At 40.3% G+C, this 17,456-nt stretch overlaps 1 protein-coding gene across 1 annotated transcript in view; it reads left to right on the forward strand.

The window, feature by feature from the left end:
* The window catches only part of SLIT1 (slit guidance ligand 1), a gene marked incomplete at its 5' end in the record, with an annotated part of 159,295 nt that extends 143,010 nt beyond the window's left edge, over positions 1–16,285 (forward strand). The window contains 13 exons of the mRNA XM_083364090.1: positions 1,186–1,257; positions 2,543–2,706; positions 4,119–4,243; positions 5,062–5,159; positions 6,882–7,018; positions 7,863–7,956; positions 8,169–8,306; positions 8,968–9,205; positions 9,322–9,452; positions 9,740–9,894; positions 10,444–10,732; positions 11,693–11,904; positions 13,091–16,285. Coding sequence (XP_083220216.1) covers positions 1,186–1,257; positions 2,543–2,706; positions 4,119–4,243; positions 5,062–5,159; positions 6,882–7,018; positions 7,863–7,956; positions 8,169–8,306; positions 8,968–9,205; positions 9,322–9,452; positions 9,740–9,894; positions 10,444–10,732; positions 11,693–11,904; positions 13,091–13,329 — 2,092 coding nt within the window. The 3' untranslated portion in view covers positions 13,330–16,285. The remainder of the gene's footprint in view (positions 1–1,185; positions 1,258–2,542; positions 2,707–4,118; positions 4,244–5,061; positions 5,160–6,881; positions 7,019–7,862; positions 7,957–8,168; positions 8,307–8,967; positions 9,206–9,321; positions 9,453–9,739; positions 9,895–10,443; positions 10,733–11,692; positions 11,905–13,090) is intronic.
* Between the last annotated feature and the right edge of the window lie 1,171 nt (positions 16,286–17,456).

A 17,456-nucleotide genomic window follows, 5' to 3' on the forward strand; every position in this document is an offset into this window, starting at 1 on the left:
TCCTGAGCAATGTATACTTCAGTGGAGAAGTATACATTCTTAACACAAGAATGCTGTGCTCTATTAATCTCACTGCTAACATCACACTGTAAGAAAAAACATCTTCAATGTAAGTTCATTTAATAACTGATACTAAAACACTCATCAATAGAAGCACAAATTCTAATGTACTCCAGTATACTGTAGATGAAAAGTAACTGGTCTAGAGGCAGGGAAGACGACCTCTTGATATAAGTTTATGTAAACTAGAACCTACATGTCATTCATGAGGTCAGAAGTAGTGAGGTAATGAAGGTGCGACTACAAAACAGTGATTTATTGAGAATACTATTAGAATAACAGGTACTGCATCATCATGTTTCTATTTCTTCCTGCTATCTCCCTTGTCCTTGCTTTCCAGTTTTCCTCAATCCCAATTATCCCTTCTTTGTCATCAACTTTCCTTTGTCTTCCAAGCACCATTATTGACTGTACTGCACTTTTGTTACTTCTTAAAGGGACCTAGGATTGCCACCTGAGGGAGGAGTAATCTGCTTAGCCTAGCTCAGAGGTTCCTGAATTCTTTTTGTTGCCAAGCTGTATGTCACAGTATCCCAAGGATGCCACAGTGAATTCACTAACCATTGCATTGATCAAGCAGTAAAATATCTGCAAGTTCTCTGGGGCATCCTGGCAAATATTTTGGGAACTGTGGGCCTAGCTAATATATCTTCTTCTCCTTCTCCTTCTCCTTCTCCTTCTCCTTCTCCTTCTCCTTCTCCTTCTCCTTCTCCTCCTCTTCCTCCTCCTCCTCCTCCTCCTCCTCCTCCTCCTCTTCTTCTTCTTCTTCTTCTTCTTCTTCTTCTTCTTCTTCTTCTTCTTCTTCTTCTTCTTCTTCTTCTTCTTCTTCTTCTTCCCAGTTTGAATGCCAATTTGTGGTTTAAGAGGGAAAGGGGGAGCAGGCTTAATGGCATTCTGAAGAGCAATAGCACTTAGACTTATATACCACTGCATAGTGCTTAGAGGTTGAGTCAGCATAATCCTGAATTCCTAACATCCCATTAGGTTTACTAATTGTCCATATGTAGGCTTCCAAAGATAATAGACAATGGGAAATCACAACATGAAAAATTAGGACTGTTTCTCCCTCTCAATAATTGGAGCTCTTGTTTGAGCATAAGAACAATTGTCTGTATTTGCATTCAGGTCTCTTCATGGAAATGATATCTCCACTCTCCCTGAAGGGATCTTTGCTGATGTTACCTCCCTATCTCATCTGTGAGTATCTGTATCATTAATATAAACATCTGTTCTCCTTCTTCCAAATAGGGTTTCTAGCATTTTATAGGATGCAACTTGGAGATACAAAGAAGAAAGGACAATTTGTTTACTTTTGTTCATTCTGCTGTGCAAAGATGCTTAGATAGTAATTGCCATGACAAAGTAGTTCCAAAAAGTTTGTAGGTAGCAGTGTTCTCATTGTTCTGTAGTGATAGGAACTGATGCAGTGTGGCTTGCTGAAATGTGTTGAAGTTCTTTCTGGCATCTTTCATCATGTATTAGCAGCTTAACTTAATACTCCATTGTGGACCTACAAGGGAAACTAGTTCTTGAACCCTTTGAATTTCCTCCCAAGAAACTGGAATGTGCATGTAATCTGCTGCAGATCAGAAGAATGAAGGACAAAGCTTTCTAGAGCGAGGCTGGGTTAACACATGATTTGTTCATCTATGACTTAGCAAACTGTGATTTATAAATTAGAACTTAGTGTGTTGAGTAAAGCCAAGCAAGTGTGTTTATTCAGTAAAAACATCACATAGTGCAGAATTTCCCAACCTGTCTAGCTTTGCCACTCACTGCTTGCACAAATGGAGCGTGTGTGCACACACTCACCTGCCCGCGCATGTGGGGAGGCGTGCACGCGCATGCTCACCCACCACTTATGTGGTTCGGTTCCGAACGTCTCAAGGCCCGGTAGTGGGCTGTGGCCCCAGGGTTGGGGACCCCTGCCTTAGTGTGTTGGGTGAACATACCTCAAAACTTTAAAGCACCACAACAGTCTCAATTACAAAGGTGAATACAAATGACAATTATCTTAATCTTGAGTTCATTGGGTTTTTCCTGGTAATTGGCTAGAATATTTTTTCTGGCTCAGCTTTAAGAATGTATATATCTTTTTAGACATGCTTGTGAACAATATCTTTGGGGGAGGAGAAAATTCTACACACACTCAATTCACATTCTTTGCACAGTGTCTGTAACCCTAAAGCATGAGTGATGTGGGCACCCTGCATTTTACTCAAGGCATTTAGCAGATTTATCATTAAGTATTAAGACATCAAGTAATAAGCTTGTATGTCTGACACACCCCTTTAAAATAAATGATGAAAATAGATACTATTCAGAATGCAACAATGTTGCAATTTAAAAAATGAAAATAAAAATTGGGTTATTAATCAGTTCTGGGACCTCTAGAAGCATTTCTGCAGAGTGACCAGATGAAAGAAAGAGATCTTGCACTTTGAATAATTATACAGACTTTATGATTCTTCCCGCTGTGCAGAGCAATTGGTGCCAACCCCCTGTATTGTGATTGCCACATGCACTGGCTCTCAAGCTGGGTCAAAACTGGCTACAAAGAACCTGGCATTGCCCGTTGTGCTGGTCCTGCGGATATGGAAGGCAAACTTCTGCTCACAACTCCAGCTAAGAAGTTTGAATGCCAGGGTAAGCTACAGAAGCAACAAGGAAAATAAAAGGGCTCCCTAAATATTTTCAAAAAATAGTGGGAAGAACTGCTACTGAAAGTTCTGAAGAACAGCATTGCATATAACTGAAGATATCTTGGCTATGTGAACTTTAGTTTGTTCTGCCCAGCTGAGTTGCCTGGGACCCATGTTGGGAAGTGGCATGAATGTTACAAATCTGAGACTGTTGAAGTTAATATTGGGCATATGGGGGTGGGGGGAGTGAGTCATTGAATTTGTTAAAATGCATGCAGATGTGATGAAGATGGAATGGGAGAAGTAGATTCTAGTCAAGCCAGTAAAACCAATATCCTACAAGTAGTCCTCAATGTACGACCATTTGGCAATGGTTCAAAATTATGATGACACTGAAAAATGACTTATGATCTTTCTTTGCACTTACAGCTGCCACAGCATTCCCACAGTCACACAATTTGCCATTTGCAAGTTTCCCAGATGGTCATTTGCAAGCTTCCCAGCTAAGTCATTGCAGAAGCTGGCAAGTTGCAAGTGGTGTCTCACTTAACAGCCCTGGCAAAATAAGTCATATAATCAGGTGTGGTCATGTGATGCCTCATTTAACGACTGCACAATTTTCTGTTCCCTATTGTGGTTGTAAGTTAAGGATCACTGTATATAGTCCCATGATACTGAAGATTATGAATGAAATGCCCAAAGGATGGGTAAAATGAGGACCCAGATTGTTGGGGGCAATAAGCTGACTTTGTAAAAATGCCGCTGGGGGGGGGTGAAAGCCCTAATAAGCAGGCATATACATAGAATGAAGGCTATTGCTAAGCACATTGATTTGTGCTTCTTAGATTGTAAGCCACCCTGAGTCTTCGGAGAAGGGCGGGATATAAATGGGATAATAATAATAATAATAAACCAGGCATAGCATTAGCTACATCAGTCTTGTGCCTTATATATGTAATGAGATTATAATTTCCAGAATCCCTAATTACCCTCATAACAGGCCTTGAGTCTGAGCTCTTTCTTCTGTGTATATCACATCAATGTAGAATTCTTTGAAAAGTTCTTCTACTTTTCCCCGTGAAAACTTATTCCTGTGAAATAAATTTGGGGGGGGACCCTGCTTGCTTTTGTAGAAACGTAAGACTATTTTGAACACCAAGATTCAGTATTATGCTTAGGAACAAGTGAATGGGTGTTTTTTTCAGCCGTTATTCATTTTTTAAATGTATATATGTGCAAATCACAAATTTGTCAGAGACCCATGGTTTTAGCTGTTGGGAAAAGGGCAATACCTTGGAAGAGATTCTGATCAGGAAGCACACAGACTTTATAGTCAGATATAAGAAATATGTCTTTAGTTATTTCAGTTATATTATCTTAGTCTTATTCATGTAATGCCTTTTTTTATCTGTGTAGGTCCTTCCCCACCAATCATCCAGGCCAAGTGTAACCCCTGTCTCTCTAATCCCTGCCAAAACAAGGGTAGTTGTCAGCAAGATCCTCTGGGCTCCTATCACTGTGTCTGTCCCGATGGTTATAAGGTAAGTAGGGTGGGAGGGTGATGTGATATATATACAGAGTGAGTGCCTGTTACTCGTCCCAGCTTCTGCCAACCTAGCAGTTCGAAAGCACGTAAAAATGCAAGTAGAAAAATAGGGACCACTACGGTGGGAAGGTAACAGCGTTCCGTGTGCCTTTGGCGTCTAGTCATGCCGGCCACATGACCACGGAGACGTCCTCGGACAAGCGCTGGCTCTTCGTCTTTGAAACGGAGATGAGCACAGGCCCCCAAGAGTTGGAAACGACTAGCATGCATGTGCAGGGGAACCTTTACCATATATATATATATAAATATAAATATAAATCTTATTTCCTGTTTTGGCCTAGCCCAAGGCCATTCACACGCAGGAAATAAGATTTGTCCCATGTCTGGGACTAAGCAAGTGTATTCTGAATGCTTAACAAACATTTAACACATATCTTCCTTGCTTCTTAGGAGAGAGAGAGAGAGAGAGAGAGAGAGAGAGGTTAAAACAACTGCTTAAGATGCAGTCGGCCCAGGTTCGAATCTCAGAAGGGCTGACTAATGAAAACAAATAAGTTTGAAATGATCATATCGGTCTCCCTTTGTTCTTTGTTAGCAATCCAAAAAATTTACACAAATATGAGCTATCACTGTGTGACTACAGCCTGTTGATGGCCTTGGGTTAGGATGAAACAAGAAATAAGATTTGTCCCATGTTTGGGGCCTAGCAAGGTATTCTAAATACTTAACAAACACTTAACACATGTATATATATATATGTATATATATGTTAGACTGGGTGGTAAACTGTTTTGTGTTATTTCCTTATTCCAGGGCAAATACTGTGACCTATCTTTTGATGGTTGCTCCGGCAGAGTCTGTGAAAATGGTGGGACCTGCCAGCCTCAAGAAGGAGACGGATCCAGCTTTAAGTGAGTGGCAGTTCAAGATTTCAGAAAGAGTCTCTGACCTAAAATGGAAAAAGATCTTGGTTAGCTGCAAGAACCTGGGCAGAAACCTATTGCAAAATTGCTGGATGTCAGACTAAAATAAATCCAGCTCCATTTTCTGCCTTAAACCAGAATCAGACACTGAAAAGTATTGGGCAGTATTTATTCAGTGCTAATCATATATACTTGCATTTAGGGGACAGGGGATGTTTTTGGTACATGGGCTAATTCTGCAGGCAATTTAATTCTGTAACTATGGCTTGGGATATGGGAGAGAAGCCACTGGAATACATGCATCCCAATGGATTACCAACTGTTTCAGTTTTTTGATACTCTGAACCTCAATGTGCACCCTCCCACTCTCCTCCTCAGAGTACAGTGTGGGTGGCTTTCTGGGAAACATACCATAATTAGTAGCTTGAAATGAATTGCACTCAGTAGAGAAAAAAAATGGAGCCCAACCCGATCTGTACATCCAATTTGCCAAACTGCTAAATGGCTTTTCAACATATTACCATATCAACATAGCATCTTTAAAAGCCAGCACATAATGTCCCTTGGGATAACAAACATTTTTCCCTACACATGCTGCTCTGCATTACCCCTTTATAGAAAGATAGCAAGAAGGAACACAAATGTTTTGATCAAGGGCATCAGAGCTAACAACTCACTGCCTTTGTTAGGCAAGGTCACCAGTTTCCCCCCCCCCCCTATTTTTGCTTCTTTCTCTAAAGTCCACGCAATAGAAATGTAAATGCCACCATATGCAACTCACAGCATACATTTATTCATCTACAATATTCTCCTCTACTTTATGTGAATGTGTATCTGTTTGCAGGTGTGTCATATATAAATTAGTGTATTCTGTGAATTATTTTATAGTATTGCCTTATGAAGATTTATGTACCATGTGTAGTCCTCAAACAGAGGTATGGAGGTTGCTTAGAAAACTTAAAAAATAGTTAAAATAATAATCTACAACTTCCCCTTCATTGGAATAAATTTAAGGAAGTTAACTGAAAAATAAATCAGGATTCTCACATTTGTGCTTTTCTCTAGTCTTACCCAAGGGCCCTGCTTTTTCTTTTTGGTGCTAACATTGAAGACCTCATTAGCATGCCATTCCATCTGTCCCAGAACTTATAGCAGCTTTAGCTCCTTCTCAATTCAGGACTTCTAGAGTGGTCCAACTAGCTCCTGCAGCTGGAAACCAAAATGCTAAGATGGATACTGGATACAGTGGGCTAATGCCTCCTTAAGTAACACCAGCTGCCTGCAATTAGTGCAGGTTCGCATCCCACCAGGCTCAAGGTTGACTCAGCCTTCCATCCTTCCGAGGTAGGTAAAATGAGGACCCAGATTGTTGGGGGCAATTAAGCTGACTTTGTAATAATGCCGCTTGGGGTGTGTGTGAAAGCCCTAACAAGCAGGCATATACATAGAATGAAGGCTACTGCTAAGCTTGTAAGCCACCCTGAGTCTTCGGAGAAGGGCGGGATATAAATAGAATTAAAATAAAAAAATAAAATAAAATGGAACACTGAGAGTTATGGAGATACTGAACCCAGTTTCAAGAAAGAAGTATCATCCCTACTTTTCACCTTTCTTGAAATTTAGATAAGGGTATACATTCCAGAACATCGTACAAGAGAATGCTTCCAGACTTTCAATGTATCAAATAGATCTTGTTTTCCTTATTAATAGATGTTCTTGTGTGGATGGATTTGAAGGTCCAAGATGTAATCTGAAAACCAATCATTGCAACAACAGTTGCAAGAATGGGGGCACATGTGTTAATGGGTCCGCTAACCACACATGCTTGTGCCTACCCTTCTATACAGGTATGACTTCAGTTGTAAATTAATGCTGACAGTGGGGGAGTGCAGAGCTTCTGCTTTTATCTCTGAAGGGAGCAAAATCACCACAGTGTCTAAAGGGACCCTACATGTGTTGGGAATGAGGATGTGACATGCACAAAGCAGACTACTCTATGATTTTATTATCCATCCGTTGTTATAAATTGTGTGGATTATGTTGGCTAATGTTAAATCTACCTTTTTTATGTTCCATGTTTCTTTTTAACTTTTTTAAGTGCAGAAAACAGCTAGTGAAAAGATAAGTTGTTCCACTCTCCCCATTATTAATTCTTCAGAATTGCTATAGACATTGAAGATATTTTTTGTTGGCTGGTATCTTACTAAATTTGGCTCTTGGAAAAGGAAGGGAAAGGAGTGAATAGGCTTTCTGGCCTAATAGTCAAAATACTTACATATGATGCTCCTTGTCCTTCTGCATGACCTCCAGAAGTTGAATGTTTCTGCATAATAGTAAAATTCATCTGTTTACTTTAATGTCACAGAATTTACTTATTGTGCATAGCTATCCTGGAACAAAACAGTGAAAAAAAATGCAAGCTAACCACCTGAATTGGCCAACATAAAAAGGGGTTAGGGATATTTCAACTTTTGAATGACTGGGTGTTTCCATCTAATAGGTTCAAAAGGTGAACATTTCAGCAATATGTGTTTATGTTCACTAACACTATAATGCAAATAGGAATGCTTAAGGTCAAATATGGGCTTTCCACCTTTCTATGTACCATTTCATTGGGGCAGAATGAGGCATATTCAAGGAGAGACACTATTTGTTATGCTTCTGCCTTATCTCTGTATTTTTTCCCCACAGGGACATATTGTGAACAGCTGGTGAATGTATGTTCCCCAGAGCTCAGTCCCTGCCAGCATAATGCCATATGTAGAGTCTCCCTTGATGGACCCAAGTGAGTGAGGGAAAGAGTGGAGTTTGGTTAGAAAAAAAAGATTTAAAACTAAGTGGAGGGCATGAATGTGTACCAAATAATGTATAATGGAGTTAGGAAAAACCGTTATATTCATTGCCTCAGCCATTTCCTGGTTGGTGTACCTTGCTGCTCTTTTGAGCACTAGCCAGGCCACCTCAATGACTGGGTCTCATTCCTGTTCCTGCCTCCAGGTGTGAATGTATGCCTGGCTATGCAGGAGATAATTGCAGTACAGACTACAATGATTGCCCAGGCCACCAATGCCAGAACAATGCCAAGTGTTTTGATGAACCAAATGGTTATTCCTGTCTTTGTACTGGCGGTTTCAGGTAAGGATGTTAGATGGAGCTACTGCCAGCATTCATATAATTTCTACAAAAATATCAAGTGTTCTGCTAAGCTCAGGACCAAGGTTTGTCCTTTATTGGATGATTGACCCTCTTCCCACTTGCCTGAAATATTGTCAGGAGAAAGAGTTTGCAAAAAATATAAGGTAGTGGTTAGACTTATTAGTAACTAGGTGTTTCCAGGTTGGCTTCACTACCCTTGCAAGATGGAGATCCTGCAGCATCTAATATTTCATGTGCTTTCAGCAACAGGTTGATCACAATGCCATCTGTGTAGGTGTTTGTTTGAAATCTTATCCAACTTGATTCAAGTAGCAGTGTACAAAAATAGATGTCACAGCATTATCCTTCCACTATGGTTGGACCTTATTTTTATTTACTCAGGAAATAACAGACAGCAAGTTAACCAACAAAGCTGAGTGCCTGGAATGCAAATTATATAATTACTTGAATAAGGAGAAAACATTCATAACGTTTATACACCTGGGTGATGCCAATGGTGGTTTATGAGATGCTGAAAATGAAGAATCAATTTAGAACATTGGAATGAAAGAGAACACATCCTGCTTCCAAAAATGTATCAATTTCAATAGCTGATTCTGGCAATAAACTTATGCCCTATTGTATGCTTGCTTCATTCTAGTGGCCAGCTCTGTGAGATCCCACCTCATGGCTCCTTTCAGTCCAGTCCCTGTGAGAGGGTTGAGTGCCAGAATGATGCCAACTGTGTGGAGTTAGGCAATCGTGCCTTATGCCAATGCCTTCCTGGCTTTGGAGGGCTCAAATGTGAGAAGCTACTGAGTGTCAATTTTGTGGATAGGGACACATACCTACAATTCACGGACTTGCAGAATTGGCCCACTGCCAATATTACTCTGCAGGTAAAAAAGATTTAAATCTCTGTCCCAACCCTCCAAGAAGAACCATTATCTATTTTCCTGAATAGAGTTGGTTTTTCTATCTGTTATTTTTTTCCCCACTCTCTTGTTCTCTGCAGGTCTCCACAGCTGAAGATAATGGGATTCTCTTGTACAATGGGGACACTGACCACATGGCAGTGGAACTTTATCAAGGCCATGTGCGTGTCAGCTATGATCCAGGCAGTTACCCTAGCTCAGCTCTTTACAGGTAGCTCTATCTTTGATTTCTCATTCAAACTAAGGGCAGTTTGATGGAATGTGAGCAAATTTGTCTGCATGACCCTGCAATCTGCACACTGACTTTTGGGGGAGAGGGAGACATGCTAAGGTTTAGATCAGGGTCCAACAACGTATTGTTGACAGTTGATGTAGAAAGCAGAGTGGTCTTTAAAGAAGTGTTGAATGAATGTTGGGTGGGCAAGTTTGACTGTAGATGTTAGATGTTGTGAAAAGGGTGTATACAAGAGCTCATCCGATCTCTTTCTTTTCTCCCAGTGCAGAGACCATCAATGACGGACAGTTCCATACAGTGGAACTGGTGACATTTGAGCGGATGGTAAACCTATCTATTGATGGAGGCGATCCCATGACCATGGATAGCTTTGGCAAGGCCCACACTCTGAATTCTGAGGCTCCACTCTATGTGGGGGGTAGGACTGCAATCTCTGTTGGGGAACAGGGAAGCAATATCCTGCTGAAACCAGAGAGAGCATCAGTTTTTTCCAACACTTCCACACTTTTACAAGGAGGCTACCATATGGACTAGGAGGTTCTAATAATTCTTAGTTTGGACCGTTTATATACTATTAATTAGGAGGAGGAGGAAGAGAAGACATTCTTTCTTTCTCCTTTTGTGAACAGAGGCCAGTATTTAGAGAGTCAAGGAGAGAAGAGGTCCCCTGGCGGGTGGAACAAAATAGTGTAATTGTCTGGGCTCCGTATTCCCTAAATTGACGTGTCTGGCTTTAACATTTTTCTACAATATACTAGGCCAGCCTTCTCCAACTTGCTATGCTCCAGATAATTTATGAAGTTAACTAAATTGCAATCCCAGCATGTTTAAAGTGTATCAGTTTGGGAAAAGGGGAGGCTAAGGCTTTTAAAGTTTATTTCCTTCCATCAGTCATGATCTTACCAGCATCCTGATCTTCTTTTCTTTTTCCCTGCCTGATGTTGCTCCTATGGGCCTCTCCCACCAGGCATGCCAGTGGATGTGAATTCTGCTGCCTTCCGAGTTTGGCAAATCTTGAATGGTTCCAGCTTCCACGGATGTATCCGCAATTTATACATCAACAATGAATTACAAGACTTTACTAAAACTCAGATGAAACCAGGAGTTGTGCCTGGTTGTGAACCTTGCCGCAAGCTCTATTGCATGCATGGCATTTGCCAACCCAACACTGCTCATGGACCCATTTGTTACTGTGATTCAGGCTGGACTGGGCCCCATTGTGACCAGCCCATTACTAACCCTTGCCAGGGACACAAGTAAGTACAAGTGTTAAAATTCTTTTCTGCTAGAACTGGGGAACAAAAACTTTTTTTTGGGGGGAGGCATATGTGAAAGAGCAAATGTGGAACTATGGAGAACACTAACAGGACCTTGCCTATCCATAGCTGCTATGACATTTGAGGCCAGTCATAAAATATCCAGAAGACAAACAAATCCTGGATATGCTCTTATCTTCCCAAAGGGCCCTTTAGTAATGGGCTTTGATATGTGTGAAAAGAAAGTCTGCTTATTGCAGCCATTGTATACCAGTTCAGCCAACAAAATCTGGAACATTTTGGTTCTGAGTTTTAACAGAAGATGCTAGAGGTAGTTCCATTATCTTATGGTATTCTAAGTTCTAATTTCATTTTGTTTTAATTAGGAGAATTTATAAAGAAAATCAGGTGGTCAGAAAATGCGGTTGGCACTAAGAAGTGTAGGAGGGCATATTAGAACCAGTTTGATCTAATAGTTAAAGCACCAGGCTAGAAAACAGAAGACCGTGAGTTCTAGTCCCACCTTAGCCCTGAAAGCCATCTGGGTGACCTTAGGCCAGTCCTTCTCTTTCAGCCCAACTCACCTCACAGGGTTGTTGCTGTGGGGAAAAAATAGGAGAAGGAAAGTCTGTTGAATAAGTTTGCTGCCTGGAGTTATTTGTAAAATAAATAAATAGATAGATAAATAAATATTTATTTATACAAATAGATAAATAAATATTACTCTTCATTGCTTTCCTTGGCTTGAAACTACCCATGCAAATCAGGTAACTCATTGCAATGCTGTGAGCAAAAAACATGTATTGAGTGTGTTTTCATTGCTGAAAGATCTACTGCGTACATGGATCTCTAAATTACCAATTGTCTCTGATTCAAGATAGTGGGGAGAGTTGAAAAGAGGCACTGGCTTAAGTGCAGTTACATGTATCTACTTAGCTTTATGTCCCACTTTATCTTCAGGTGTGAACATGGAATCTGCATGCCTCTTGATGCACTTTCCTATAGTTGCCAGTGCCAAGACGGTTACAAAGGAGCCTTGTGCAACCAGGAAGTTGAACTGCGCAACCCATGCAAGAGCTTGGAGTGTGTTCATGGTCAGTGTCAGATCTCAGATGCAGGAGAGGCCTACTGTGAATGCAACTCAGGATTTGATGGAGATCTCTGTGATCAAGGTCAGAAATATTTCCATTTCCATATGTGTTGACTATTAATTACTAATGACACTAAGGCAGACATGTCAAAGTCGCAACATCATGTGACATCGCGCAATGTATCGGAGCTTTTTTGCCATTGCCTGCAGTGGGGTGGGCATGGCTTTGTATGATGAAACTGGCCTACGGGCTGGCAGTTTGACACCCCTGCACTAAGGGAATTTCCCATCTGTGCAAAAAGTTAAGTTCATATTTTTTTCTGGCAAGTCATATTAACCCAGTCCTCTGTGAATGATGGAAAACTTACTCAGGAATCAACTTCCTCCTGGAAATGAATATTCTAGCAAGTAAAATATTGCTTCTCTCAGACTATAGGAAAGCTTCTTGGCGAGTCAGCTGCAGCATAAGTAGTCCCTGTAAGCAGCTTTGTCCAATCATGGTGGTTATAAGTGACTTCAATAATGAAGGAACATGAGCAATACAGCCACGATTCCCAATGTTTAAAATTTGGAATGATTCTTTACTGTCAACAATATTATATCTTCTGTTTCCATTGGAGAAAGCAGAGGCATTTCCACACACTATTTTTTAGAAGTGCCTTTCTCAACCTGTCTCTAACCTATCAAAAGGCTCAACAAAAACAAGTCCCTCCTTTAAAGTAAGACAAATACCAGAACATTATTTTAGCTCCTCTTTACTAAAATCCCTCATTTCATGATGATAATAATTATGACAATGAAAACGTCTATAACCGTGGTGGCGAACCTATGGCTCAGGTGCCAAAGGTGGCACACAGAACCCTCTCTTTGGCCATGCACACCATCGCCCCAGTCCTAGGCCATAAGCTGGGTTTTATAAAACCTTTTCGCTTTAGGCCTCTGCCGTGTGCAAAAAAAAAAAGGTTCAATCAATTTCAACTTCTCGCGGGGAAAAAAAGATCTCGCAAAGCTGGAATTGATTGATTGAACTTTTTAGTCACACCCAGTCTGCGGTTACCACAGCAGCCACACCCACCCAATGGGCCATGCCCACCCAATTGGCCACATCTACCCAATGGGCCATATCCCCCCCGGCACCCGATGATACATAAGTGGGTTTTGGATTGCATTTTGGGCACTCGGTCTCTAAAAGGTTCACCATAACTGGTCTATAATATGATGACCTTAATTTAAGTCATCCTTTTGCCTGACATTTCTGTTTTTCCCAGAATCAGAGTGTCGGGGAGAGGCTGTGCGAGATTTCCATCAAGTCCAGCGAGGTTATGCTATTTGCCAGACAACACGCCCAGTCTCCTGGATGGAGTGCCAGGGATCCTGCCCGGGACTAGGCTGCTGTGGAGGACTGCGTCTTAAGCGCAAGAAATATACCTTTGAGTGCAGCGATGGCTCATCCTTTGTGGAGGAAGTGGAAAAACCTAGCAAATGTGGCTGTTCCCATTGCATGTAGTCTCTGGTGAGGGGCAGGCCATGGCCAGAGACCTAGAAGTGAGACCTGTCCTTGCAGAAGCCTTGGGAACAGTCTGGAATCTGAGCAGTTCTTTTATTGTGGTCATGGTGGTTATTCAGGACAGAAGAGACAAAGGTGTAGATAAAAGCGGTTTGTTTGTTGTTTTTTGCTGGCAAATCCAGCTGAACAGATGTATTTATATCCAGCACGGATTCTACCTGGGCCACTGATTGGGCACAGCATGGATTCTTATTGAAGATCTCTACAACTGTTTGTGCTGCCCAATGCAATGTCCTAAGAACCATGCCCATGGGTCATGCCTGGCCTCAGGAACCAGTCATTTTGTATCTTTTGTACCTTAACTGGAATCTCCTAGCTACACCATGCCTTTTTCCCCTTCTGTTAGCAAATTCTACTTTTTCTCTTATCAAGTAGCTTCTCTTATTCTCTGTTCATGGTAACTTCATCTTCTGTTAAATGAGGCTAAATTGCAAGCAGTACAGAGACCAGGAGCAAAGGGAACATTATTACAAGACTAGAAAAGAAAAGAAAAAAAATACTTAAGAAATTGAGGAAGGAATTGTTGCTGCCTACAACTTAATGGTTATAAGACACTGAGGAATAAAAACAACTTAGACATGCAATTGCATTGTAGTCATTACTTGAAAGCTGCCTCCATTTATTAATAATAAAAAAACAGAATGGCTAAACCACTGGCATTACTATTGCTGTACTGTTGCAATTTGATGCCAACTTATTCAGAAGTAAAGCCTACTCAATTCCATGGAAATTAATTTCTAAATAAGATTAAGATGTGATTACATGAAGGCTAAAGAATCTGGGCTACAAACTTCAGGTCTGCTGACAGGAAGAAAAAGGACTACATCCAATCCTTGTTGCAAATTCTCCAATTGCCAAGATCGTTTCTTTGATTCCTTACTTTTATCACAGTCTTCTTCTATATCATAAAATCATTTTTTGCTACATATCACTTGATTATTGTAACAAATAAGTTTGCACTGATGGAAGATGTCAGTTCTACCGTCCACTGTTATCACCTCTAGAATAAACTTGTTCACATCAATCATTATTCATGGAAGGAAGATGAACAGCATGTATCTCTTGCATTCAGCTTATTGTATTATTTTTCAGTCCTGCAATTGGATGCAGCAGGCCTCCCCATAAAATAGAACATTTCTTCTTCTGTAAATGAGAGAGGAATGAGATTGGGACTTTGCTATATCCAGTGGGAATAAGATGGAGCAAGGCATTTAAAATAAAATAAGCTGAGATGTCTTCTTTCTGTCTTCAAATCCCTGCTTGAGAGAAGGCTTTTGTGGAGGACTTTAACAGCAGGAACAATTGCTCAAGGTTTCATTTCAGTAAATGAATTTTGTTTGTACAGCTTACAATTAGTTGACACATACAAGTAATATTAGTAGCTTTAAGTTACAAAAACAAACTAGATTTTCTGTATTACTGTAGACACAAATTTTTACAAAAATTGGCCTTCTCTTTCACACACACAGACACAAATTAAGAAATACACTTGCAGCTTATTTGCATAATTTGTTTTGCTGCTGGTTGGGAAAAGCAAGGCTATCTATTAGACATCAGGGCTGCTAGTTCCAGATTATGTTGTGATTATTTTCTGTCATGTTGTAGCTAACCTCAGGGAGTTCTAAGGCCAAAAGCTTTCCAAGCCGATTTGTTTCTTGGCACACTGGTTGGCAAAATGACATTCTTTCTTGTTGAATTTTTCTCCATTCAAATTGTTAATGCATCTAGAGGTGTAGTATGCCATTGATTCTTTTCTCAGGATGCCAGAACCAAGAGAGTTCCTGCATTTCGCTGGTGGTTGCCTGGTCATAAGGCAGATGGCTTGGACTTTTAAAGCAGTCCCTATTCACCCTATCAGAGTGTGAGCTTTCTGCTGCTGTGGCATTTTGTACATCTGTGTTCACCCCCAGTTCACCATGTTGTCCTGACCCTGCCACTCATGATTGACTTTTTTTTATCATACTTATATAGGTAGTCCTCAGCTCACAACCACAACTGAACCCAAAATTTATGTTGCTAAGTGAAACATTTGTTAAGTGAGCTTTGCCCCATTTTAGGACTTTTCTTGCCATACTTGTTAAGTGAATCATTGCAATTGGTAAATTAGTAATACGGTTGCTAAGTAAAACCGGCTTCCCCATTGACGTTGCTTGTCAAAAGGTCGCAAAAGGGGATCACATGACCCCAGGACACTGCAACCATCATAAATATGAGTCAGTCACCAAGCATTCGAATTTTGATCATGTGACCATGGGGATGCTGCACTGGTCATAAGTGTGAAAAACGGTCATAAGTCTCCTTTTTCAGGGACGTTGTAACTTTGAATGGTCACTAAATGAACTTTGTAAGTCGAGGACTACCCGTATTGCAGCTAACCAGTATATCTGTAGGCTATCCCACTATTTGCCATTGTGGGTGCATCCCTATCTTTCCATGTAGGGATCCTACTGATAGAAAATATTTATCCTTTTCCAGCTTTTGAAATCTCATCAGATAATAGACATAAAAAAAACAACCCTGCTGGACTGAGAAAAGGCCCCCTTTGGCGCAGCATTTTGTTTCTCACAGGGGCTACCCAGATATAACTGGATGCTTGGAAGTAGGAAATGGAGATACTGGATGCACCTTTCCGGCATTGTTCCCCTGCAGCTGATTAGATATCTAAAGGCCTGCTTCCCATGTCCTGGAAGTAACCTTGGGACCTGACACTAATTCCCTCTAATCTGTTCTCCATAAATTATCTTATCACCTTTATAGCACCGTGATGTCACATTCTTTTAAGTCACCTTGAGGGCTTATTCAAATATTAAATAAGCTCTTGGTAGGCATTATCCTGCAGCAGCCTTGCAAGAATGCAGTTATTAAGCGATCACAATCTGATGCGAGCTTTGAGGCCTTAAACTCTACCAATGTTCTTGTTTCCAAGACAACCTCAGCCAGGTGTCATTTGAAACTTATGACTTTTTTTTTTTTAACAAGAGGTTCCGCTGGAAAGGTAAAACTCCTTGGCACTAGCTTGAGAGCATGTGACACGTGCAATCTCAAGGTAACGGTTTCTAAAACATCAGATTTTATTGTACAGCAATTTCAGTAAGATACTCCCAAGGGTGAAATAGTGCATAAGTGTATGCATGGCATCCATTAAACTGACAGTAATAAAGAAATAGCAGTAATAAAGACATCTTCTACTTCCCGTGGGGACATGCAGGAAGCTACTGAGTCTTTGCAGAATCTTGTTTTTTAAGGTACATATGAGTTATCTGTTTGTGAGTTTGTGCCTACACTCCATGGTGGTTTACTTTGGGACCTGTGCTATTGCTTGCTAAGAGAAAGTGGGTGAGTGGAATAAAACAGGTTTATTCTTTTGAGAATTGCTTACATGTAAATGATAACCAAGTTAAGGCCAAATCAGATTTGAATACATGATTTACAGATTTACGTTTTAATCACTACTCGTATGCTTCCCAATATTTTTCATTTTTATTCTAGAAACTGAAAAAAAGTTACATGTATTTTTTTTTCTTACTCAGAAAGTGCAACTTTTGAACTTTTAGGGCAATGACACGAAATATATAACTTTTTTTTAATGATTTCCTATTTCTAATGGTAAACATTAGAATCTACAGAATAGCTTATTTCTGAATTTGTACACTATATCTGCCAATGCAATACATAAGACATATGTTTGAATAAACAAAATGATATTGGATCATGCTTATATGCTTAAATTTAGCTGATTATGGCCAACTCACCCTCCACGGTACATATACACTTAGAAATGTTGGCTTCAACTCTCATAATTTTCATCTAACACCTCCTTTGATCACAATATGAGTCAAAGCCTGGAATGGATTTGAAATAAAAAAAAATGTGTTTCTTTCTCTACTTTTTTCTAATTTTTCTACGCTGCACAATTCCTTAACTCAGATTACTGGCTCTTTAAACTTGTGAAGCAATGGCGTCTCACTAAACTCTGCATTTGAAAATTGTACTAAGCTTTGTATCAACATTATTGAATACAATACTTTTGGTGTCCCAACAGTCTAATCAGTGCCACATTTGAATGA

This window comes from Vipera ursinii, assembly GCF_947247035.1.
Source record: "Vipera ursinii genome assembly, chromosome: 5".
In the NCBI taxonomy this organism is placed as follows: domain Eukaryota; kingdom Metazoa; phylum Chordata; class Lepidosauria; order Squamata; family Viperidae; genus Vipera; species Vipera ursinii.